This window comes from Lissotriton vulgaris, chromosome 8 (genome assembly GCF_964263255.1).
Source record: "Lissotriton vulgaris chromosome 8, aLisVul1.2, whole genome shotgun sequence".
Classification (NCBI taxonomy): domain Eukaryota; kingdom Metazoa; phylum Chordata; class Amphibia; order Caudata; family Salamandridae; genus Lissotriton; species Lissotriton vulgaris.
The window spans coordinates 3,554,707-3,580,821 of NC_141696.1; the positions used below are offsets into that span (position 1 = coordinate 3,554,707).

The 26,115-nt window shown below is 42.3% G+C and overlaps 1 protein-coding gene across 2 annotated transcripts in view; it reads right to left on the bottom strand.

The window, feature by feature from the left end:
• LOC147693203 (outer mitochondrial transmembrane helix translocase-like) overlaps window positions 1-26,115 on the bottom strand; it is a 306,515-nt gene that overhangs the window by 261,208 nt on the left and 19,192 nt on the right. For both annotated transcript variants that reach the window (XM_086933622.1, XM_086933623.1), the window contains 3 exons: window positions 22,541-22,639; window positions 7,576-7,696; window positions 4,872-5,072 (listed from right to left, as the gene is read on the bottom strand). In XM_086933622.1, coding sequence (XP_086789748.1) covers window positions 4,872-5,072; window positions 7,576-7,696; window positions 22,541-22,639 — 421 coding nt within the window. The remainder of the gene's footprint in view (window positions 1-4,871; window positions 5,073-7,575; window positions 7,697-22,540; window positions 22,640-26,115) is intronic.

Genomic DNA, 26,115 nt, shown 5'->3' on the forward strand with positions numbered 1-26,115 from the left:
GTCATTATGATTCATACTTTTTCCTACCCTCTGTATGTACCTGTGCCAGCTATATTCTATAAGCTTCATTATTTCCTTGCCTATAGTATTATTTACTAAGCTACTTTGCATCTTGCCTCGCAAATCTTCCTTTATGCCCTTACATGTACTGTGCTTGCAACCACCTCCTAAGCGCAGGTCCTTTCCCCCCCACCCCCCTCCACCCCCTTTGCCCCCCCTGCCCCCCTCCCTTTTGAATCCCACCCCCCCCTGCTACGGGCAAATAGGTCAATCCTGACCTATGTGTAGCCCCTGTAGTCTGCAGTGTCGCTACTCTCTCCTATCCTATTCTCTCATCTGTTAGATATATCTGTGTGTACTTTTTTGGTATTTCCACTTACGGGGTTTTTGGTGGACTGTTTGGTGGAGTTTTTAGTGGAGTTCTTCCTCTACTCTCCTTTCCTTTATCTAACTCTGTGATTTCTGCTAGATATTCCCCCGCTTTTATCTCAGACAAGAACATCTTGGTGTACCCCTTCCTGATGACTTTCAGTCTTGCCGGGAACAACAAATAAGCTTCTGCACCTTGCTTCTGAAAGGGTACTATCATCTGTCTTAACTTCCACCTTCTTTTCACGGTAACGTGGCAGAAATCTGGTCTGGCAAAGAATGTGTTTCCGTCAGCTGTCTTTCTGGAATCTGGTCTAGCCTTATCAATTATTTCTTGCCTCGCTAAAAAGTTCCCTAGAAAGACCAGCATTGCTCTTGGTAGTACATTCTCTTGACCCCAACGGTTTTTTCTTACAAACAGAGGATATCTGTGGGCTCTTTACACTTCTAGATCCCAGTGCCATTTTGATTCTGGAAAGGCTTCTTTTAATACTTTAACCACATATCCTCTCGGATCCTGTCCCTCCCGCCCTTCCTCAAGTCCCAAAAGTCTTACATTGTTCCGCCTTTGGCGGTTTTCGAAATCTTCTAACTTCCATTGTAAGACTTCCACTACTTTTCCTTGCTCCATTTTGAAAGTCTGCCATTCTGTTACCTCATCTTCCACTCTGCTAGTTCTTTCTTCAACCTGGGTTACTCTTTCCTCAACCTCTTCGTACTTTCTATTTACTTTTCTCAGTGAAGCTTGTAGCTTTTTTGTATCTCTTTTTGCTCTCCGACTTTCCGCCCTGGCCTCAGACTGCATCTGCTTCAGTGTTCCAAACAACATTTCCAGAGTTACATTTTGAGATTTTGGTCTCCCAGCATTATCTCCCTCTCCCTGACCGTTTTCCTGGTAAGTCTCTGACGTAGCAGAATAGTCCCACGACAATTTTTTATTCATGCTGCTTCTAGACCCTCGTCCGTCTCTTCTCATTCCAACTCTCCTTTTTTTCTGAGTCGCTAGATCCCTGGAATCCTTACTTGTGTCTGAGCCAGAAGTGTGATCAGTGCAGCTCCCCTCCTCCTCATTTTCAGGCTCACTAATGTCCGTTGTAACAGACCCCTCTTTGACTGAGAAAAATTCAGGGGAACCTCCCCTAATGCCTCTGTCTTCTCTGCCACCCTTAACACTGTCCCGGTCATACTAGAGTTCTTGCTGCCCTTCAATACTCTGGGTACTCCCCCAGCTCGGCTCAGAGTGTTGCCAAGTTCTTTTGTTCAACCTTGCTTCCACATTTAACAGTGCGTCTAACATTTGCACATTGTTATGCCTTTCAAGCTGCTCTAGCGCGTTGTGACCTGTATCGGCTTTCTCTATTGCCCCCCCGCTCACCTTCTCGGCTCCGGCGCTCTGCACCGCTTGTTGCGTGCTATTTCCTACCGCGTCCGGTGGTTGCCCAGCAACCGGGTCTTCAGCGCTTACGTCCTCGCGGTCTGCTGTCTCCTCGGCGCCCGCGTTCAACCCGGCTGAAAGCCGTGGGGCTCCTTCTTCGATCTGTGCTGCCGTTGTGAGTCCGCTCAGTGTTCCAGGATGTGAAGGGTCGTCCGCGCGCTTCTGGGCCAACGGGGGTACTTTAGATGTGAAGGATTCAGGTAATGTTGATTGCCGCATCTGCTCCTTTGTGGTCACCGTTTGTGAACGGTGTATTTTCCCTTCAGGCTCCTGTGTCAGCTCCCTTGCAGCTTTGCTCGCTGCAAAGCGGGTCTCTGGTTTCGCCTCGAGTTTCTTTTCTTGCCTTTCAGTTTTCCTCAGCAGGCCTCCCTTTGCGGAGCGGTTGAGATGCTCCATTTGTTTTTTGGCAGCAGTCACTGGTACTTTTGGGATCGCTCCTGTGCGATTTTCTTCTCGTGTTGCTGAGCCTTTGATCAACCCAGTTGCTAATACTTTGTCTTTATCTTTGTCTTTGTCTTTATCCTGCTTACTTCTTTGCGACATTTTGGGAGATGGTTTAGCACTGTTAGCTATTTTTCTCCAGCAGCTAGACAAAGTTTTCCTCACAGTAGTTGATATTTTCCTCAGATAGCCTGTCCTGAGTGCTCCTGCCGAGATACGATATAAAAATCCAGCAACGACCCACATCCCCGTATTCACAAGCCCATTACCATCCTAGGATAGGAGAAATGAGAAAAAGCGACTTTCCTCTACAGAGCTACGGCGGCCATCTTGTCTCTGAATGCAGCCATTTTCAATGAAAGCCTCAATTCAAGTCCGGGCAAGGTTATCTTTAACAAGAGATGGTGCGCTACAGAAGCATGTCGCCCTAGTTCAGTAGTTGGGAGCAGTAGTTATCACGGACCCGAATATCTCAATACCACCCTTTGACAGAAATTGGCACCTATAGCAGATGCCAAGCATCCTAGGATTGGTTTCGGGGATTCACCCCTCTTCAGCCAGGATAGCTTGACTCCAGTGGCTTAGTGAGCACAGGACCCACATCTGGGCATACCCTCCCCACATAGGGCGAACAGAAAAACACACAAGATGATGGACGGAATGTTGCACATTGGGAAAACATTCACCCCCAGTCACAGATCTGTGTTTAATCCATCGTTATTTTGCTCACCAAGCCACCCCAGTTCAGACATGGCCATATGCAAATCAGTCTTGACCCTGTGCCTCATGGGAACAGTCCAGCCCGAACTGCCAAGCCATGCCTTCCCTGGACCGGAACCAAGCATCCTTGGACCGGTTTCGGGGTTTCACCCCCCTTCAGCCAGGATAGCTTGACTCCAGTGGCTGTGGCTGTACAGGGTTGAATGTGTGACATTGTTCTGCATTCTGTCCCTCAACTATTGTTTATATAATTTGTCACTACAAGTGGGACGGGTATGCTCAGACATGAGTCCCGTGCTCACTACATGGGGCACAGGGTCAAGACTGATTTGCATATGGCTGGGTTCAAACTGGAATGGCGAGCAAAAAAACGATGGATTTAGGCCCAGATCTCTGTACTGGGTTGAATGTATGACATTGTTCTGCAATCTGTCCATCAATTGTTGTTTTTGCATTTGTCCCAGAAGTGAATGGCTGAGAAAGGCTAGCCTTTGTGCATGGTGATGCCTTTCAGGATAGATACTAAAGCAGTCAGGGGTTAAGGGGCAAACTGATGACTCAGACTGGTCTCTTACACAGCTTTATGGCAGGAGGTGGATACATATGTATGTATCATGGATGGGTCAAATGGCTGCAATAAAAATTAATATAGCCTCTGGATTACTTTATGCATTTCAAGCTGACACTGTATAGGGAATACGTTTCAGAATCTCCAGTGAGAATCAACTTAATTAATTTGGAAAAAGCTACAGAGACTTTCAATTGAGGTACTCAAGACAGTAAGGGGAGTAGGACTCACAGAAACAGAAGTTTACTCAATTGAGATCACTATGGGAGCGGTCCCTATAAAAATGGGATAAGCACTGCACCCGAATAGAGCGTGTTTTGGCAAGATAGTAATTGAGAGATATTGTGTGGCTCCCCATGCAACACAGGCCAAAACATGCTATTACAACCATGTTGTCTACACAGTACTGGTCATATGGGAGCCAATCTCTATGTCCAGATTTTTAACATACAATTTACCCTCTTTCCTGTGACAGGGATACACCTTAACCCTCCGTTTTCTGCAAGTTCAGGATTAGTGTTTGCAAAATGGGGAGAAGGAAAATGTAGCATTGTGCAGTCGCGTGCAGAAAGGCAAATCAGAAGAGTTTAAAGTCCTAAAGATTTAAAGGTCTAGATGTCAAAAATCACGGCACCTGGTATTACAACCTTGCATTAAAGAGGGTGTGATTCATAACAAAAAAACTGAGATACCAAGCAACACATCTGGAGGCGCCTTGGGTCTAATATAGGCACTATAGAGTCAAATGATAACACACTTGAAAGAGAACAAGTGGAAGTGCATGAGGAGAATAGAATATTATCTGATCAGATATATATATAATGAGAGAGTCCTGAGAAGGCCTATGAAGAGTAAAAGAAAACAGTGTGGCAGCTCAACACAGGGAAGGTTTTTATAGTTTCAGTATGTTGCCATTTAACCTCAGAGAAACTGCATGATGTTTACCTGGATCTCCAATCTATATTGCAGGCCCCAAAAGGCAGGGAGCACCCCTTTGCACATACAGTGAACCCGTCATAAATGAATGTTCTAGAAAAAAAAAATTGGCAGCAATCAGCCAGATGTTTAGCTCCCAATTCACAACGACCCATTTGTAGCAGTGTATGGAATTTGGAACTTAGTAACCTAGATCATCAGACTTAGGACAATGAAAGGGGCATAACAAATGTCAGACTCTTTGAAGCCTCACATTTTCAACCTTGCCCGAGTTTCAGTACCAATTCAAAAGACTTATGAAAAAGGCAGTAGGAAACATGCCTGATTGTGATTCACACAACCTAAATTGAAGCGTGCAAACAGACACTTAAAGCTGTAGTGTAAAGTATTCATGGTCTTTACCTATTTCATCAATAAAGATGATGGATGGTTGAAGTTTTACAGCCAAGGAGAACACTGCAGCAGCGAGTTTCTGAGACTCTCCGTACCATTTATCAGTCAGAGTGGAGGGCTGAAGGTTAATAAATCTGCAACCTGCTTCCTTGGCTGTAGCTTTGGCAATCAGTGTTTTTCCACAGCCTGGAGGGCCATATAAAAGAACTCCTAAAAAGGGGAGAAAGTGCACAACTAGTAAACATGTAATGTTGCAAAATAATTAATCAAATACAGCATGGTCTTGTACAATGCATGACTAACTGGGCCCAAGACCACTAACCCCCTAACCCTGTTGGTCTTACCTACCAGATGATTAACTGATTTCATGAAAGATCCACTAGCATTCAGGAATCAAATACTTCGCATGTGATAGACCATGCACAACCTTTGCAGGCTTTCCTAAACATCAAGTGGCTTTAAATGCCCCATCTGACAAAGAGGTCTATTGACTTCATGCTAGTAGTTGAGATACTCAATCCAAAGTTCTCCAACATTTTAGAGATATTATTAACAAAACACTTGCCTTGGTGGTCTCTTAGAGACACCAGCCTGCAATTCTATCCACTTGAATCCAAGATAAATTGCATCTCTGTAGTGCTAGACGCACTCTTGTGGTCTGACACCCTGTGATGACCTTTGACTACCATTATTTTAATTGACTTTAGTGTGTTATTTATCCTAGCCTGAATGTAAAACGTCCTGCTTATGCCTTGTTTCTCTTAAAAGATTTATTTCTTGTAATCTTGCAGTCTTTCGGTGGGAGCTGTCACAGAGTAGGACAGACTTGCCAAGAACAGATCGTGTGGGATGTGCATTTGAAAGCATGAGAGAGAGGTGTAGAATGTACTTTTTTGTCTTGAAGTGCAGTGTTATGAGCAGTGGTGCACAAATGTGCACTGTGTCGTACATTGAGAGATGAAGTATGTGATGCTATAAGCAGTGGTGCACAAATGTGCACTGTGTTGTACACTGGGAAGTAGAATTATTCATTTCTTACTATTGGCTTTGACATGGCCTCATGTTATCTTGAATTCGGACTCTGCCTAGCTTGAGCTTTATCTGCGCGCACAGCCACACTTGCAAGTTGTTTGGGTTAATCACGTTCAAGGATTGTTTTTGTGAGAGATTGTTTAATATACCCTGGAAGGCTTTCGTGAGATTCGTCTAGATAAAGGCTGGAACATGCAAGAATGTAGAGGGGACGTGGAAAGTCCTTTTTGCCATGGAGTTCTTGCTTACAAGCTGGCCAGTCCTAGTAAGTTTCCTTGTGCAGTGAGGAAGATTCTCAAATCTTCTACTGTGTGTTTTGAGACTATAAAGCTGAGGTTTGTTGACAGCCGAGTTGGGAGCTCACTTAGAGATTAGATGTACTGCTGTAAGACAAACAGAACCGGAGTACCGCTCAAGAGTCCAAGCCAGTTGTGAACGGGGCCCCCCAGAGTAAATTGGCAAGGATGTTAGTGAACGATTGGGTGAGGTGACTGGTTTCTGACTAGTGCCATTGTGCTGCGTTGTTCCAGTGGCTGTGGTTATTTGAGGTGTTTGAGTTTTGATTATTGCCATTGTGATGTGTGGCCAGTGGCTTTGATCATTTGAGGTGTTTTCTATGTGAGGTGTGAATGAGAGAGGTGCACATCCAAAGTAGTATTTTGATGTATCAAGGGTATATTTATCTTTCTGATCTCTTGCAGGACGTCCATTATATTTACTTGAGTCTTATCCCATGTTGTTTGCTACTTGTTTATTCATTAGTATATATATTTAACTGTTGCATTGATCAAGTGTGTTATTATTACATATATATATATATATATATATATATATATATATATATATATATATATATATATATATATATATATATATTTGAATGTTGTTATTTTGGCTTCTGTGGGAGGAGGCGGTTGTGGAGTAGGTGGACTACCACCAAGGTCTTCTGCCATTGTAAGCATGGGCACGGCCCACCATGGAGCGTTCAAGTTAGAGAGAATTCCACTTTTAATTAAAAATGCCGATTGATTTTTCAACTGCTAATTATTGGACATTTTTGGTTTTAAACTGGAAAGCATATGGATCGTGCACAATTGTTCAGTGGGAGGACTTTGTAACAGGATGATAGTATCTTGAACACGAAAACCTAAATACTAGTGTAAACATTGTTGGTTATTCTTTTTTGATCCAGAACAAATAAATGGACTACACTCCTGTTACCTGTGCCCTCACGTGGGGGTGAGATAGGACTTCTGTGGCAAGCTACAAAGACAAAACACTGAAATGAAGTGTTCCTCTTGAACTGCAAAAGGATGTTTTTTTACTTTGGATGATTGGATTGGAAGATTCAGCGATATGTTTGCATGAGCCTGCGTAGCAAGAGTAAAGATCCATTGCTCAACTTCTCTTACAGGATTTTAAGTGTGACACTTATCAGTCCACCAGAACTTACGTTTGGTGCCATTTTATGTTTTATTAATATTTGAGAGGTGTACTGCAGTGTCTCATAGTTTTAGAGCTCGGTGTCCCATCTGTGGAATTCAAATGACATTTAGAAAAGCCGTTTGGCATGTTAGGACTGAATCAGATGGATTCTGATTATTTAGCAGAAAGGCAAGCATCATTTGTAGTTGTTCGGACTTCAATGGTGCTTTAGGCAGCAAAACGTTCTTCTACTTACCCTTTGGAGGTTGCAAGAGTCTGGAGTTCTCAAATAAGTGCTTTTTTTGAATGGGTAAAATGACTGTGTCCTTTAAATCAGTAATAATTTCATCTAAGCCTGCAATATCGGTCCAAGTCACCTGAAATACAGAAATACAGACGAATAAGAATCAATCTTGTAGCAAATCCTTTGATTTGATGAATGCTGTAACATAGCACAAAAAGATATCGAACAATAAGGGAGTAGTGTACACATTCCATGGCAGCACACTTCAAACAGCACCTGGATATCAAGCAAACATCCCAATGAACACTGCACACCATGCAAAAGTTATTTTGGGGGTTCTCCCCCATTCAAAGTCAGGTAAGTTTTATCTAATGCACAAATCTGCTCCGAACGCATCTTAATATATAAGAATGGGCAGAATGAGATATTCCCATTGCAAAGTCTGAGAAAGCAGTCTTAAAAAGCTGCCGTGGTTTCCAGTCTCACCGTTTACGACAAAGACCACCTCCCTGCGCCAAAGCCGGGCAGAGTTGGTGGGCAGGGCAGTGGCAAATAGCACAAAACAGGCAAACAGATCCAATTTTACAATGATGCTAACAGCGAGTTGTGGATTAAACAACAAGAATGACAAATAAAAGTTGGAAACAGAGTTGTACACTATTGTTAAAATAACAAACAGGTTAAGTAAGTCACTACCAGTGGGGTAAGTTTAACAGTTACAAATTAGCTAACCAGTGAAAACAATCAAAATCACAAGTAGTCCGGGCAGGGTGCGGACGGCTGTTTGTGCGGCTGCGGGGAAGCTGGTGTGAGGGGTCTGCTACAATCTGTTCGTTTGAGCCATTTCTCCGAAGGAACAACCTGGTGTTGCTTGTGGAGGTAAACAAGTAGAATAAAGATTATATTCAAGAGTGAGCATGTGTCGCGTTCTAATCTAGGACCTCGATCAATACTGTGACCTTATGCCCCTATACGGCTATAATCCCTTTGTACCCCTATAATGGCATAAACGATCAAGAGTGATATTTCAGAAACTCGTCTCTGGCCTCACACGATCAGAGCCACATTTCAGAATCTCTTCCTCTGCAACTCATTAGAGCAAATGACACAGCAGAAGCCACTATCTAAGATTCCTAGATTAACACTCCGAGTTCTTCAACAAGATAAAAACTCAGCAACCTGGGAAAGCCCTGCTTGCTATGTTTTGATTAGTAATAGAACTCTAATGAGCACTGAGAGACGATCACTTCCTAGTGACATCTTTATTGACGTCTTATGTCCAAAAACTTACGTCAAACCAGGCACCTTTCAGGTATAAATATTACCAACGTTGCCTTAAGCAAGCGCTGCCTCAACGACATCGATGATAGCGATGGTGTGGTGAACATAGGAGCAGAACAGCTGTCCCCTGCAGAGCCCAGCAGATACAAGTTGCCCACGGACGCTGCCCCTCCTCCTCCTCGACGCGCTGAGAGACGCTGTCTTTTCTCCTGCCGAGAAAATCCAGCTCCGGCGTTTCCAGCCCACTCTTGCGAGTGACTGGGATATCGAGTCCTGGAAGGAGATACAAGACCTCCAACATTCTATTCCAGAGGTATGGTGTTGACTAAACCCTTAGAGAGAATTCTTGAAGCAAACCTTGGCAAAACCAACTTAACTAAAACTGCTACTTACTTACTCCCTCCCAAGTATTAGGCTTAGGTCAGGTACACTGGGGTAGGCGTAGTTAGAAGCACCAGTTGAGTACGTTAGCTTTATGTGTATATGAATGTATATATTTTATTCATTTTAAACCATCGTATGGCTAAGAAACCATATCAATGCTTATACAGTATTATTTCGCAATCCTCATTTTACTGTACGCACTTTTTATAATAACTAGTCTTGCAATTGTGGCAATTCATTTCTCTTGCATGAGAAGAAAGACTGTTCAATAAATAATACCTTTTTATTGAAAGCGCCCGTCTCTCTATCACTCTGCACTTTGGTGAAAGTAATCTGCACAAAACTGACTGAGTAAAATAACGGTCTATTGTTTCACACGACTCTAGAGATTGACTCTTATTCTGAGGAGCAAAGTTGTCATGTTTATGCGGTTGTTGGAAAACTGAATCCCTTCTTGTCTGTACCAGTGAAGCTGATCACTTCATATTCAGTCAAGAAAGTTTCCAGTGACCTCTGAGCTAGTTGGTAACAAACCCAATTAAGTTTAGCATAGTCAGTGGAGACCTGGAAGATCCGCACTTCTACGTCCATACTACTGTTTATGTTATTCCAATGCGCAGGGCCTATTGGGAAAATAGGAACTACACTACATGGCGCCCAACGTTTGGTAAGGCGATAAAACTAACGCAAGACGTTAGAGTAACTCAGTTGTGCATTTTTCACACAGACCCCTTTCTCCCGTAAATACTCCAATAGACGTCTGGAGTGGGTGAAAGGTTAAAATCCGCCCGAACTTAGTAGGAAGAGATTCATATGTAAAGCTCTGGTTTATTCAACGTTGAAGGATACAGTGTTCCAAAATATTGTGCACCTAATCTTTGTCTCCTTGGAGACTTGCTCTGCAAAACCTTTCTGACAATAGAATGGCAGACACTGAAAACGGAACCGTTGATGCAGCAGTAAATGCGACTCAGCAGGGTCCAGATGGTACAGGGACTATTGAACCGGGTGCAATAATCATTTCGGCACATTTAGGAAAATCTATAACGTCAAAACTTATAGACAATGGACTGACCACACAAGGTGGCACAGTCGTCTTCGTGATAGAGGCACACGAATATCGGCAGACAGAGGTATTCTTTTCTTGGATAAAATTTCCAGCGGCAAACGCCGCAACACACGAGTTCCACTATTACAAAATAGGGGATCCACCGGAAGAGTACGCTCCTTTCGAGGAGATTGAAATCCCATTAAAATTCCAAGAGCACCTGCTCTGGTTTAAAGGCGCCCTAAAACATAATGATCATATTACCAGGCTCAGTCCACTAGGTAGACCAGGAGCAACGTGGCCGGTTCTAGCCAGCTACACACCACATCCAGACATTGCAAAAATGTCAAAAGAAGAACTTTTAGCACAGCTAAAAACCTTAATTAAAATACATAGACAATTAGTCCAATAAGTAATGCGGACTGCAACAGTCCAAACAGCTGTTAATGTTCCACAGCTGACCCCTCATCAGGGGAACACCAATAAAATTACACCACAGAACATACAATCATGTCTTGGTAAAACACCCATAAAACGGGAACAAATTCCTTTCTGGTTAGCGCAGAAAATCACTCAAATAGAGGCAGGATTTCCGAATACTACCACTATTGAGAAACACAGAATCTTGACCATCTGCCTTCCAATGGGGGTCGAACCACACGTGGAGGACTGTGACAATTGGGGTACAGTCTTTGCTTCCATTTACACAAAAACACATGGTGTTCCGTCAATGGCGGTAATACCAGAAGTGCTAAAACAGATTCAGAATGAATACGGTCCAGAACCTGCTTTAAATCTTGGTATGAAATTACTGAAAGACTTCAAGCAGGTCTCGGCTATATTACTAGCCAATATAAAAGGAGAAGCAGCATCTGTGGCGATCCGCCAGAAGTTGAAGGAAACAGATATAACAGAACTACTAATTGAGCTTGCCAGAATTATAGAAAAATGTTATGAAGAACTAGGTAGAGACAGCTTGGGTGGAAAACCAGTAAAGCCCCAACTGCTCGAAAATCCTGAAAAATTATTTATTAAAAATAATTCAAACACTCCTAAAAAGAGCTGGGATGGAAATAAACAATCCACTCCCAAAGAAAAAGTTTTCCAGTCCAGAGGTAGGTCTCCTCGACGGAGGGAAAGAACTCCGACTCGAGAACAACAGTCTCCCCAGAGGGAGCCCTCTGAGAAAAGATATAACCTTAGAAATAGGGATAATTTGAAGAAGCCTGATAGATATCAAAGTATTGATACACGTCCCTCTCGGTCTTTTTCACAGAAATCGGAAAGAAGAGGACGGTCAGACCCAGGAGAGCACACCAAGTCCAAGGACAAGGAACCTGCTCAAAATAAAAAATCTCAATTTCCAATAAAGAAGGTAGCCAGTATTAGAGTAATCGAACATGCCGAGAATACTGAGGACACGGTTGAAAAACGGGGAGAGGGTACAGACAATGCTAGACAGTGCAGCACAAATCACTATAGCTCGCAAGATCCTGATGAGTCATCTGGTGACAGTGGACACGAATGAATACATTCAGGTTGAAACTGCCGACACCAGAGTTAGCGAGCCCCATAAAATATACGAAATAACACTGCGTATAGAGGGTGATAAGACTAGGAAAATAAGGGGTCTATTTTGGGATAAACTCTCAAAAGGCTATGACATTCTATTAGCTGAAAAAGATTGGCCCCCAGAGTTTGTCAGGGAGTGCCCTCGTGGCGAAGAAATGATTATGCCTGCCTTCTCGAATCACATTCCGATTCACAAAAAATATACATATGCAAGGAAATGGGCAGTAGCCCAGGCACCAGCATTATATAAAAATCATGTAGGATGGGATGAGGACTCTCCTCCTCACAAAATCCAGTTAAAAAAATCAACCGACTGCACAAAGGCAGTATCCCATTAAGCAAGAAGCTAAAAAACAAGTCAGGGAGATTTTAGATCAACTTGAATACCAGGGGGTGATTGAAACATGCACCTCTCAAATGAACAATCCTTTGTTTCCTGTCTCCAAACCAGACAATTCATATCGTCTAGTTTTGGACTACAGAAACCTTAACGCATGTTGCAAAACATTTGCAGTACAAAATTCGCATAGTGCTGCACTAATGAATAACATAGTTAGGAACAAATATAAAACGAGATTAGACATATCTAATGGTTTCTTTTGTCAAAATATTGCACCAGAAAGCAGATACTTGACCGCTTTCTCAGTAATGGGGTCACAGAAAAATTTCTGTAGGCTCCCACAGGGATTCAAGAACAGCCCAGGACTATTCTCAGCCAGAGTAACAGAGTTACTACAAATATATGATGATGAGGCATTATCTTACGTAGATGATATCTATCTCACAGACGACGACTTGGAGACTCACTTGAAAAGAGTGAACACCATTATACTTGGGTTCGCAGCAGAGGGTTACAAATTCAACTTCAAAAAGTCTCGAATTGCCCATCTGACAGTATTATTTTTAGGATACGAATTATCAAGTGAAGGAAAAAGCCTAGCGGACAACTTCTTAGAGAAGTGCGCTGTACTCCAAGCAGCGAAAACGCTGAATAACTTACAATCGATTCTAGGCTTCCTGAATTTCGGTAGAACTTACATTCTAAATTACGCAGAGAGGGTTAAACCTCTCTATGAACTAATTAAACCTGATTTTAAACCAATCAACTGGACTCAAAAACACACAGAAATTTTGAGATCACTGCAAACAGACATGTTAGCTTAAACAAAATTAGACACACGTGACAAAACACGCGATCTTGTAATCCGAGTCATCCCAGGAAGATGCGGATTCACGTACCTGACCTCTAATGAGGGAGAATAGGTACCAATTTCAATTAAATCTCACTTGTACACACAAGCAGAAAAAACATTCAGTCCAACAGAAAATACTGTGAAAGCAGTAGAAACTGCATTAGCGAATGAACGAGAACTAGCACATGGCAAAAGGATCAATATCCTCACAGCGGAATCAGCCTTTGAGGCGCTATTCAGCCCAGTAAATCTGCCCACAGTGTCACTGGATCCGAAATGGATACAGTGTATAGATTCTCTTGGAGCGGAAGATGTGAAATACTATTTCGCCCCGCAATTCGAAAAACTGAATGATTTGACTTATGAAGAAGAATATCTTCTGCCAATCGAACTTCTGCCTCTCCCACAGTACGCCTGTATAATCTATACAGATAGATTTGTACAGCATTTCAACGTAGAGAGCAAATCCTACGATGCAGCATGCGCGATTGTTAAAGGTCGCTGGCTGTGCGGTAAATTCAGACCGAAAATAACAAAAACTGAATCAGTTAGAATTTGTTCGGCTCAGAGAGCTGAAATCAGATCTTTAAAGATGGCGCTTGAAAATGCAGAACGTGAATTCCCGACACTAATCGTGTGCGATTCGCATTTTTGCGTCAACTCTTACAATAACAAGTTACAGAGCTGGATTGAAAATGATTACAAAGATGACACAGGTGCCACAATAAAGCATAAAATGCTTTGGAAACAGGTAGCTCTTTTACAGAAAGAACTACAAAAGACTCACGTGATACACACTCTGAGTCATCAACGTGATGGCATTCACGTTGCAGGGAATTCATTGGCTAATACAGCCATAGCGGAAGCAACTAAACCGGCTTCCGTACCCACAAAAAAGCGTTCAGAAAAATACATAGACGGGGAAACCATGCTGGCAGTCAAAACGTCCTTAAAAGGCGACTGCGCAGCGCTACCCGTGAACTATCCACTCAATTATGCATACGTAATGGATGCTAACTCCGTTCCTTTTGCTCGAATCCCTGGAGTGGGGGATAGGGTAATTCCAAACATGAACAGGAGAATATTTTTAATAGCAGACGCACACATGGGATTGGGTCCTAGGCACAAAAAGATCAAGGAATCTTTGACTGAATTACAGTCAGTATACTGGTGGCCAGAAATGAGCGTGCAACTTCAAATATATGTAAAGAACTGTCCAAATTGTGACAGGGATCGCACTAGTAAACTGGTCCAATCTGTTGCCCGGCTACCAATTAGAAACAGCGTAATGCTGTCTACATGCCATCCAGCGTCCTATTAATCTTTAAGGCTAAACACACTTAAAAAAATGTGGCCCCAGCGCTCGGCTGACGCCAGAACGGTTATAAAAGATCTGCGAGTCTTTATCGGCACATACGCAATTGCCATGTTCCATTCTGACCAGGGTCCTGCTTTCAGCTCTCGAGCTTATAAGGAGGCCATGGCCAGCATGGGCGTTGGCTTGCGGTATTCTTGTCTATCACACCCCGAAGGGAACAGTGTGGTAGAAAGAAAAAACCGGGACATAAAGCAATCTATAACAGCGAAGGTATTAGGTTCGGGTGATGGGTGGGTCAAACATTTAATAAGTGTCCAGTTAAGTCTTAACAATTTGCCAAGAAATTCTCTAAAAGGTTTGAGCCCATACGAACTATTGTTCGGAACGAGAATACAAATTCAGGACTTAGATAGTCAGGTATCAGTGGTAGAAGATAAGAATACAGACTTTGACATCAAAGATCGTTTGGCTGTTTTACAGGACTTGAATGACACAAGAAAATCCTTAAGCAACAAAGTTAAAGCAACAGCCAGCTACCACTGACGAGGCACCACCAGCCCCAGCAAGGCCTGTCTGGATTCCAAAGATTGGGGATCTAGTCAGAGAAAAAATAGCGGTGAAGAAGGAATTTGGGCCTTCTTACAGAAAAGCAGTACCTGTCTTAGCTATCAACGGAACAAGATCAGTAGTACTACCGCCCCTTGCTGGTAAAAAGGAGAACAGAGTTGTATCAATCGACCTGGTAAAACCACAAGCATGTGGCCTATAATAAACAGTAGGCCCAGTGGACTCCCAAGAAACAACAGAATACCCAAACTTGCAACAATCCAAGAGGTTCAAACTGAAAGACTAATCACATTCGATAAGCCTGAAGTGCACAGAGAGGGACTACGCAATAATGCCATGGAACTCGTGCCTCTTGAAACACAGATTGAAACAGTTTGTCAAGAAATACCAGTCTACAATGATGTGGCATCAGAATGTGCTACCGAAAGACAAATTGAAAGAACAATCCCAGCAATTGACAGAACTGCCTCTGGCTACTTCATCGACTTCAATAACTTTTCTGAGGATCAAAACGACCCCGAAGTGATGCCAGAAATAAAAAAGACTTTTAAAGAAAAAGCAACAGAACTCTTTCATCAACTCAAGGAAATTTACCTTATTTCTCCATGGTTAGAGTTCTGGTTTGGACTAGGTGTATTTTTCCTCCTGCTTTGGCTCATCATGGTACTTTGTTTGGGAAATTTCATTGAGGGAAAATATAGTACAATGGACACAGCAAGTCAGAACATCAACTTAGTCCTCAAACCACACAAATCATCCCACGTGAAGAAAAGAGAACTGTCAACAGTAAATTTCACAGCCATTCCAATACCCGGCGGGGTAGTATCGGCCAAAACTGACTATGAAATATATGGTCCGGTCGAAAACCTGAAATATCCTCATCAAGTCAAGGTTTCCTTAAGTGACTTTGTAAAACCTAGTACATTCTCTGATGATTGGGACTTTGAAAGTATTAATAATATGATGTCTGATTTAGTGTTGTCAGCAAGATTTACAGATCATGATTATTTACAAGGTTCGTCTAGTTATGAACAGATGTTCTGCTACACACATTTTGGTGATCATTACTTGCATAAATCTGCACAACCTAGAAATGTTTTAAAGTGTAGCCAATGGGAACATTGTGCTACTCCACCTAAAAGCAGTTCTAAAACATTCTATGAGAAATTTCAGTACTTCTCAGGGTTTAAAACCAGTGATGCAGAAACGTTTTATTATAAACTGTTAGATGAAACAGGGTTGAAAACTATGCTGACAAATACTAAATTGATATATTCAGAAGCATTTTATGAAAAAATGATGACATTTGGTTTTGATTATTGGAAAAATAACATTGAAACAAAAACAATCTGGGGTACAAAGGATTGGCAGGTACAAGGCCTAGAAGCATTATTTCGAGCCAGCATGATCCCAGAACAAATAATGTTTTTAAATGAAACAATTCAACAAACAACCTGTATTGGCCTAGCTAAGATCAAAGACCTTAACAAACCGTCTATTCCGAAGCCAATACCTGATAATGCAACAACAGATATTGAAATAGACGTATCAAAATTTTTACATTTAAACAGAACACATCCTGATTGGAAAAAGTGGTTAATCTGGCCTACTGACACAAACAACTGTCAAGATAGATTCCTGAATAAAACACAGGGGTTAACAATGACCAGACCAGACCCTAGATACTCCCAGAGACAACATCCAGGGATAGTAACAACATACAGTGTAGGGAAGCTGTGCCTTGAATGGCTAGAATCATCCACACTGGCTGAAATTAAGCAACACTTATCTTTACTTAAAGATGGTGCTGATTTGTGCGATTTTATTATGGGACCATGCAAACAGCGTCAACAACGCTTCATAGCGGCCAGCATCTATGCGGCATACAACGAAGCTTGGAAAGTAACACAAATTGAAACAGCTGAAAAAATACGAGAAATTGATCGTATTCATTTGGAAAAATCACTTTCTGTTGTGGACAATGGGTTAATGACTCTGTCCTCCAGAATATATTCACTGGACAGTACTGTATCTTCTGCCATAGATATAATAGACAAAGACTTGCTAATGTTACAGCATGGCCAGTCGCAATTGCGTTCTATTGTACAGATAGCCTGAACGAAGATTTTGCAGCGTCCAGCCTATGTGCCTTGGCGTTTAATCAACACAACGTCATTGTTTTCCATCTTTACCTTACTGATAAACAAATCAGCTTGGCACAGAAAGGAGCAGACTATACAATCCTGAGCATCGAAAAACTTGAGAGATACCATTGACAATGTCAGAAAGTCCTGTCATTGAATGGATAATGCACAGGATTATCACAATTCCGATAACAACTTTCCGATTTAAAAATTGCCTTGAATACATACCTACTGGCCAGTATGAACGATTGGGTAAAGGATATGTTAAGTCAACATGGAAATTACCATACACACACACATGCTATAGTGACAGCAACAAAAATGTATTTCTTAGTGGTGAAAACTGTAAACATTCACTAAGCGGTATACTTTTGTGCCAGGGTATTAATTTACACGGAGCCTGTGAAGGAAATTCTAACAACCTTTCATGCAACCAGCATGTCACACCAGCAACGCAGATTGAGCCTTTCTTTATGCAGCTCTCGAATGGGAGTTACATTCTAATAACGGATCACAGCTGTATGGCCTTTTGCCAGGGAAAGCATATCTCGTAAGCGTAACTTCCATGGTCAAACGCTGTATGCAAGCATTGTTTCCAAATGGCCCTGGAGACACTGAGACTCCCATATGGCCTCGTTTGAATTTCTCTTCTATATGAATTGATACTTTAAGCAGAATAAAGCCTGTGCTTTTGCAGACAACAGTGCCCTTCACGTCATCAAAAGAGACGTATGATCTCCTAGTTGCAAGGACAACATCAGAGATTCATGACCTTTTATCAACAAATTGCCCCGTGCATTTCACAGAAATGCTTAGCCAAATTCTTAACATGTCTAGCGCCATAGGCATCCCAGGCATATTTAAGACGATTTTTTCGGGACTGCTAACACCATTTAAAGCATTTCTGGGAATCATTCCTAATTTTGTCCATTCAGTCTTTGGCGGCATACCCCTGATTTTGGGACTTGTAGCAGGCATTTTATTTTTGACCCTCCTGCTCCGATATGGCAAGCCAAAATACAGACATGACTCCGACAAGGATGGAAGAAACGATCCTAGCAATACGCTACCGGGGCCGAATAACTAGAGTCCTTGGATTGGCCAGGCTGAGAGATCTGAACATGACCTGGATTCTTTCATTCAGACCTATATGGCAGACCTGCATCTTACCTGTGCTTCGATGTATGCTATGCGGAGATGAGTGCGTGTTGGACATCTGTCTTGCACTTCCATCAGCAGTACCAATGGATATCGATACTTTGCTAAGTCCTGTAACGGCTCACGCATTGTGTTGTCCCCAGCGGCTACCAATCCTGATGACGGCATTCGTTGAGACTCCTGTGCTACGACTAGGTGGTGACAGAGCGAGAAATAAAAGCATCACCACCCAGGTACGACCTTCTGTGAGCATTGCTGAACCAGACTTTGATGATAGCAATGATTCTCACACCTGACAAGTTACAGCACTATCGAACTTGGTCGAACTGTCACCTGATTTTGTAGACCAATCTTTTGAGAGCCTGTATGATATGATGTTCTCCCCTGAACAGAAACAATAACTTTTGAAAAGCATTCCGACACACAGCGTTCCCATGAACTCTGAATTCGGCCTTCAGTTTTGATCAACAAAAACTGCTGAAAAGCGTTGGAACTCTATTCCCCCGTTCAACAAGAATTTTTTTGAATTGAATACTTTAAAAAAATATATTTACCTTTTTCTGGCACAAAAATTCTTTGCTTAAAGTAGACCTATTCATAAAGAACAGAAGCTTCTATTTTTAGGTAAATCTAGAGACATAATAACTTTACATCAGCCTCTAGCACATGTTACAGCAATTGCATTTATATGTGATGAAATTATCACGCCTTTCTTTTCTGTATTAGGAGATATTTCAAGTGTAATTTTTTCGCAAAATCGTTCATTGATTACATATGCTATAATTATGAATGATGTCTATGCTTAAAGACGTACAGTACAAATAATTCCATGTATTGCAAATATGCCATTTCAAATGCAAATATGTATTTTGGGGTGGGTAATGTTACACATGCATCTTATTGCTATAGTTTTTAGTAATTTGATGGACATAAATTGGTGGAGTGGGTGTTGCGTTCTAATCTAGGACCCCGATCAATACTGTGACCTTATGCCCCTATACGGCTATAATCCCTTTGTACCCCTATAATGGCATAAACGATCAAGTGATATTTCAGAAACTCGTCTCTGGCCTCACACGATCAGAGCCACATTTCAGAATCTCTTCCTCTGCAACTCATTAGAGCAAATGACACAGCAGAAGCCACTATCTAAGATTCCTAGATTACACTCCGAGTTCTTCAACAAGATAAAAACTCAGCAACCTGGGAAAGCCCCGCTTGCTATGTTTTGATTAGTAATAGAACTCTAATGAGCACTGAGAGACGATCACTTCCTAGTGACATCTTTATTGACATCTTATGTCAAAAAACTTACGTCAAACCAGGCACCTTTCAGGTATAAATATTACCAACGTTGCCTTAAGCAAGCGCTGCCTCAACGACATCGATGATAGCGATGGTGTGGTGAACACAGGAGCAGAACAGCTGTCCCCTGCAGAGCCCACCAGATACAAGCTGTCCACGGACGCTGCCCCTCCTCCTCCTCGACGCGCTGAGAGAGACGCCGTCTTTTCTCCTGCCGAGAAAATCCAGCTCTGGCGTTTCCAGCCCACTCTTGCGAGTGACTGGGATATCGAGTCCTGGAAGGAGATACAAGACCTCCAACATTCTATTCCAGAGGTATGGTGTTGACTAAACCCTTAGAGAGAATTCTTGAAGCAAACCTTGGCAAAACCAACTTAACTAAAACTGCTACTTACTTACTCCCTCCCAAGTATTAGGCTTAGGTCAGGTACACTGGGGTAGGCGTAGTTAGAAGCACCAGTTGAGTACGTTAGCTGAATGTATATATGAATGTATATATTTTATTCATTTTAAACCATTGTATGGCTAAGAAACCATATCAATGCTTTTACAGTATTATTTCGCAATCCTCATTTTACTGTACACACTTTTTATAATAATTAGTCTTGCAATTGTGGCAATTCATTTCTCTTGCATGAGAAGAAAGACTGTTCAATAAATAATACCTTTTTATTGAAAACGCCCGTCTCTCTATTCTCTGCACTTTGGTGAAAGTAATCTGCACAAAACTGACTGAGTAAAATAACTGTCTATTGTTTCACACGACTCTAGAGATTGACTCTTATTCTAAGGAGCAAAGTTGTCATGTTTATGCGGTTGTTGGAACACTGAATCCCTTCTTGTCTGTGCCAGGGAAGCTGATCACTTCCTATTCAGTCAAGAAAGTTTCCAGTGACCTCTGAGCTAGTTGGTAACAAACCCAATTAAGTTTAGCATAGTCAGTGGAGACCTGGAAGATCCGCACTTCTACGTCCATACTACTGTTTATGTTATTCCAATGCGCAGGGCCTATTGGGAAAATAGGAACTACACTACACATGATGTTCTTGGCAGTTGACCTCACGGTCTAAGTCTAGCTTAATAGCATATTCAGAACCAACGAGAATGTGTGCGACAACACAGAGATGATGCAGGCAACAGTCCTGGTGTTGAAACTGACTTCAGAGAATGGCGTGACAGCAAACAGGTTACTATAAATCCCTGTGAAGTCTGCCACATCAAATGCCTTTATGGTGTGCCTCTTGATGGTGATCCAAAATGGTTGGAATCCTACTAAAGGTGCAATGGGTGAAGACGGGACACAGAAAGGAGGAGGAATATCGGGATAGGAAGACCGTGATTAAGGAAGAAAGAAGGGATTTAAACAAAAGAACACGCAAGAGTGAGATAACAATCGGAAGTCTAGAATGGTGGAAGAACGAGGAATGAGGTGGAAAGACGACAGCACTTCTTTGGTACTAACAAACTCAGGCATCTGGCAGTGGGCTCAAAAGAACACTTTTAGCTTTTTTGTGACATTACACATTGAATAAATGTATGTACGGGATCATGCTGAAATATTTTGGCACAAGGTGCCTTTCATTTACAACACAAAATACAAGCAGATACATGGGCATTTCATCAATGGCACACAATACAGTCAGCTACGGGATCATTTTATTTGTGGCCTGAAATACAGGGGGAGAAATTAGGCACACAGACTGCAAGGGTCTATTTCCAACTCCTTCTTCTCATGGGAATGGCACTTCACAAAGAGCAGTAGTAAAACAAAGCTAAAAAAATTTAAAAAATAACTAACAATAGCGGATACAACAAGAGGTCGCTTAAAGATGTTGAATGGTGCCCTGAAAGTAAAGAACGTTCATGTTCAAGACACTGGAGGAGTTCAGTGTTTGAGGACTGTATTTAGAGGAGTGGTAAAATGAATTGGCTTCCAACTGCCTTTGCACCGCGTTATGTGGTAAGGGAATCGATGGCTCTCTTGCAGTGTGATGGCATCAAAACATGGCCACTATACTCTATCCCAGAGATGAATCTGGGCATCCAATGTACTAAAAACAATGATCCAACTGGAAACCATATACTTAAATAACATCCACATAGGTCTGAGAATTATTAAAGAATCAAGACTTTGCTAATCAAAACTGATTATCTAAATAGTTATCTCCAAATAAATGATTCAGACATAGCAAATCACAGACTGTAGTCAGGACTACTTGTAGTATATTTTGATACAACAATATATTGCGGCACAGCGCATAAGTGTTTCTTCTGAGCAGGTCATAATATTTACATGAAGCACAGAACTGACACATTGGCGAGTTGTTAGGTTATATTTTTGTGTGTAAAAAGACAGCAATAAGAATCTTAGATTTTCACCACTCCAAGTGGTTTAGAAGCTCACTGTTGAGAAAGTTGACATTTTAACATTTCATAGCAACACAAAACGATCACAATAATATTATAGTAACTTATGGTATTATTTCACTGGAGACTTGCTTTGTAAAATCGAATATCTGCTGGGTACAGTGATTAACATTTCTTGCCATGGAGTGACAGTGATACGGGTCGAGTCTTGGCCTCTCTTTATGGGGTGAACAGTGCTGGACCAGGAGGCTCAAATAACTCTAGAACCTTCTGTGGAATAAGGATGCTTTCTAGTGAAAGCTTCACTCCAGCTGGGCCAAACCGGCGCATATTAAATGTTGAAATACACCAGCCTGCTGGTGAGCAAAAAATGAAGGGGTCAGAAAATGTTATGCAATTCAATGGTGAAATGTGGAAGGAGCAAAGAGCAATGTTCGCTTTAGAGACAGTCAAAATGAATGGGTATACCAGTTGCAAATTGAAGCGTGTATGCACTGTACTCTGGAGGCAGGGAAGTGAGGAGTGTGTCACGAATAGTACTACAGTGTGGATGCAGGATACTGTCATGGAGATGCGTGCTCGACATACACGGATAATCATAAAGCAGTCACTGATTTTATATTTCAAAACAGTCCCATACCTGCATATTGAGAGGGTCCACCAGGTGGGCGGCGATGCTCATTTCATATTCTGTCAGTTTTATATTTTTCACACCAATTTGTTTCATTAGCTTTTCTGCCTAGAAGAAAAAAACAATATCATTCTGTTTGAAGTGTGGATAAGGACACATTCATGAGAGAGCAGCAAATGTGTTGTGTAGAGCGCGAGCCATCTCCTGAAGACCATCCCATTTGCCAATTGATTTAACACGATACAAAGAGCCACAGTGAGCCAATATGCAAACTCTGACAATATACCCAATAGGTATAGGCCTACGAGACCTATTGGCTTTGGTAATGTTTTTTGCCATGTTGAACAGCATCTCGGCTGCACTGGAGCAAACACACATTCATGCACTTGCAAAGGGCACTCAAGTGCACTCCTGTCATTTGATTTACCGATTCGAGATGGATCAGTACATTATTGATAAGTAGCACGAAAGCAGTTTCGAGATGGAGCTCTAAGTGCTTTAAAAAATAAAAAACGCAGTGAGTGGGGAGATGCACGAAGTGGGAGTGTGGGGGGCCGAAGCACAATGCGAAAGAGCGCAATGTGGAGTGCAGAAGCAGTATCACAAGGGCGAGAGAGGAACCAACATGTGGCTGGTGAGAGAGAAGCACATGGACATTGCACGAGGAGGGATAAAAGCACATAAGGGAGACTCCACTGCCATGGAGTGCTAAAACAAAAAGAAACATGCAGAAGACTTGACTAAAGAGATTGTGCTTCATGACAGGAACAAACGCAAGTCTGATAGGAAGAAGGCCAATGAGAGTGGCGGCAACGACACTAAAGGCAAGCAATGGCGGCTCCAAGCCCTGGCAGTCTCTTGGTAAGCCCACAACAGATCTTTAGCAACAAGACGGCCTGCTGTCTGGAATGCCCGACCTAAAAATAACCTTTTCAGGTGGGTAACAAAACACACAGAAAGAGCAGGAATAGGAGCATTTATTGACCAAGAAGTGCAAAAACGAAGATACTGGGCTTAGCTAAAAGTAGAAACAAAACACATATCAGGTCAGGTTAGTATTCATGTTGTCCAGCATAAACACTCACTCACTGTTTTAATCAAACATGTACAGCTTTGTATGTGCTGCGGTTGTACTCTTAGTGTTTCTTTCAAATAACAATTTTGTACAATCATAATTTCTTCCGTGATAAATCTACCTAAGCCATAATGACCAAATGCACATCATGGGCTCAGGTTATTTTTACATTGCGAGAGCGCCATTTAGACTTTCCCGACATTTTTCTATTTTGTCTCCATCCCCCACTGTACAACAGGTCCCAAATAAATGTGTCAGCCCTCGAAAAAGCATTAGTTTTACTGGCCCTGCAGGTCCAGTAACTTGAATAATCTCCTCCACCTAACTGGACTATGCTTGGCCCATATACTGGTCTCTTTAGGTCTTCCTAGGCAAATATTTGACTTTGCAGGTCACCTTTTTTTCATCATCACATAGGAGAGCACCTTCCAATATTGGAGTACAAAAAGACAATGTGGTTCGATTTAATAGAATAAATGCTGTGTCCATGCATAATAGGAATCTAGTCCACATATAGGGTACACATGACCCCTAACTTGCCTCTCAGTTGAATAATAGTATTGCAATCAGGGCAGGGGCAGGAATGTTTCTCAGTTCATCTTTAAAAACTCACTTTTAATAAATATATTACTAAAGCAGGAGGTCATAGTGCACTGACATTTACAGGCAACACATTTCCATTTAAATGTTCAAAAAAGTTCCCTCTAACATGCAGCTTCACGTATAAAACTATATAATGTATAAAGAAGAATGTGTCGCAATTGGTTTTTAGCAAACAAATTTGTCATTTGCATGTTACCAAGAAAAGTGTTCTTATTTTTTCCAACATACAGAATTACAAAACAAAGGCTTTCATAACTTTATTTTGAAATGTTTATACAGTTCACTTTTTAGCAATGTAAATGCTAGAATAAAACTGGACATCACACAGCCTTTCATTTCACACTTCCAGTACAGCACGTTTGTCAAACAATTCACTTTATAAAATCCTGGTGCATTGCAGTCAAAGAAAAAAAAAGTAATTGTAGACGTAAACTAAGTTTTGAGCTCAGAATAAACATGACAAGATAAACCAGATTTAAAGTCTCCTTCACTTTGTGGGTGAACCTCTTTGTTAGCTCGCCAGAAGGGGCGAGTTGGCCCTAAATATAGCTTGCCCTGATAAAATCTGACCCGCCAAAGTGTGTGGGAGAGCAGATTTTTGCGAGGCTTGCTTGTATGCCTTTAATGGCCGTGAGAACTGCCACACCCCAGTGCCTACTCCAGCTATGTCCCGGAAGGTGTCCACCCCTGGGACATAGCGGTTTCCTCTGACTTGACAGCAGCTGCGACAGCTTCCACCAAGTCAGAGCAAACACTAACTACGCTCCCAGCAAGCAGGAGCTGTCAAACCATCCCACGTGCTGGAAGCTGAGTTTCTGTCAAGCGGGCAGGGAAACAGACAAAACTATTCCTCTCACACTGGGAGCTGCAGGTTTAGCAGGTCCCTACACGGGAGACCAATGACGGCACCCGCTGGAGGCGGGGAGCCAGCAGGGACCTTAGGGGTATTTACGCCTCCTCAGTCCTCAGCGCTGCTAACTGCGTGCCCTGGGTGGGCTCCAAGGCACTCAGCATTTCAAGACCTGTCCCCAGGGCAGAAATCGGCCTGGGAGCCACGTGCACCCCCTTCTACTGTATTGTGGCCAGGTCCTGGGGGATGGGGTCCGCCTTGTTGTATAAAGGGGCAGTGCAGTTCCATTGTGGCCCTGTCACTCACACAGCTACTGACACACCAACACAAACACAGACACCCACTCACACACTTACGCATGCACACACCCACTGGCAGACTCACTCAGACTCTCCTGCACACCCACTCACAGACCTACTCAGACACTCTCATAGCCCCATTCGGACACTCATGCACTCACTTACAGAACCACTCAAACTCTCACACCCACTCACAGACCTATTCAGAGTCAAACACTGACTCACAGAACAACTCAATCACACACACACTCAGACTAATTTGGACACTCGTGCACTCACTCAAGACTGAAACACACACGCTCATGGAGGCACTCGCAAACTCACTCAGAGACTCACTTACTCAGACACTCACTCATGCACCCATTCAGACATTCAGACATATACGCAGCCACATGACCACTCTCACGCCCAGTCACAGATGCATACACTCAAAGGTTACAGATAGGAAATCATCTTTTTCTTTAAAACCTTTGAAATTCACCCAAAAATAAATAAAACTTACAGGGATGTTACAGTTAGCCTCAGATTTCACTAGTACAAAACTATAGAGATTCAGCGGTTATAGTTACCGGAGCCAACAAGTGACTGGTCTGACCACCACGGCATCCTTTTTTATATTAACAGGGAGGTGGTTATGAGGTTGGCTCAACCTTCAAAAACAAGGATATGGAAAAGGGACCTCAGATCAATAAACCTTGTCAATCTCGCTGCCCACTGTAAATCTACCCTCTCCTCTCAAGCCAGCTTGCTCGAGGTG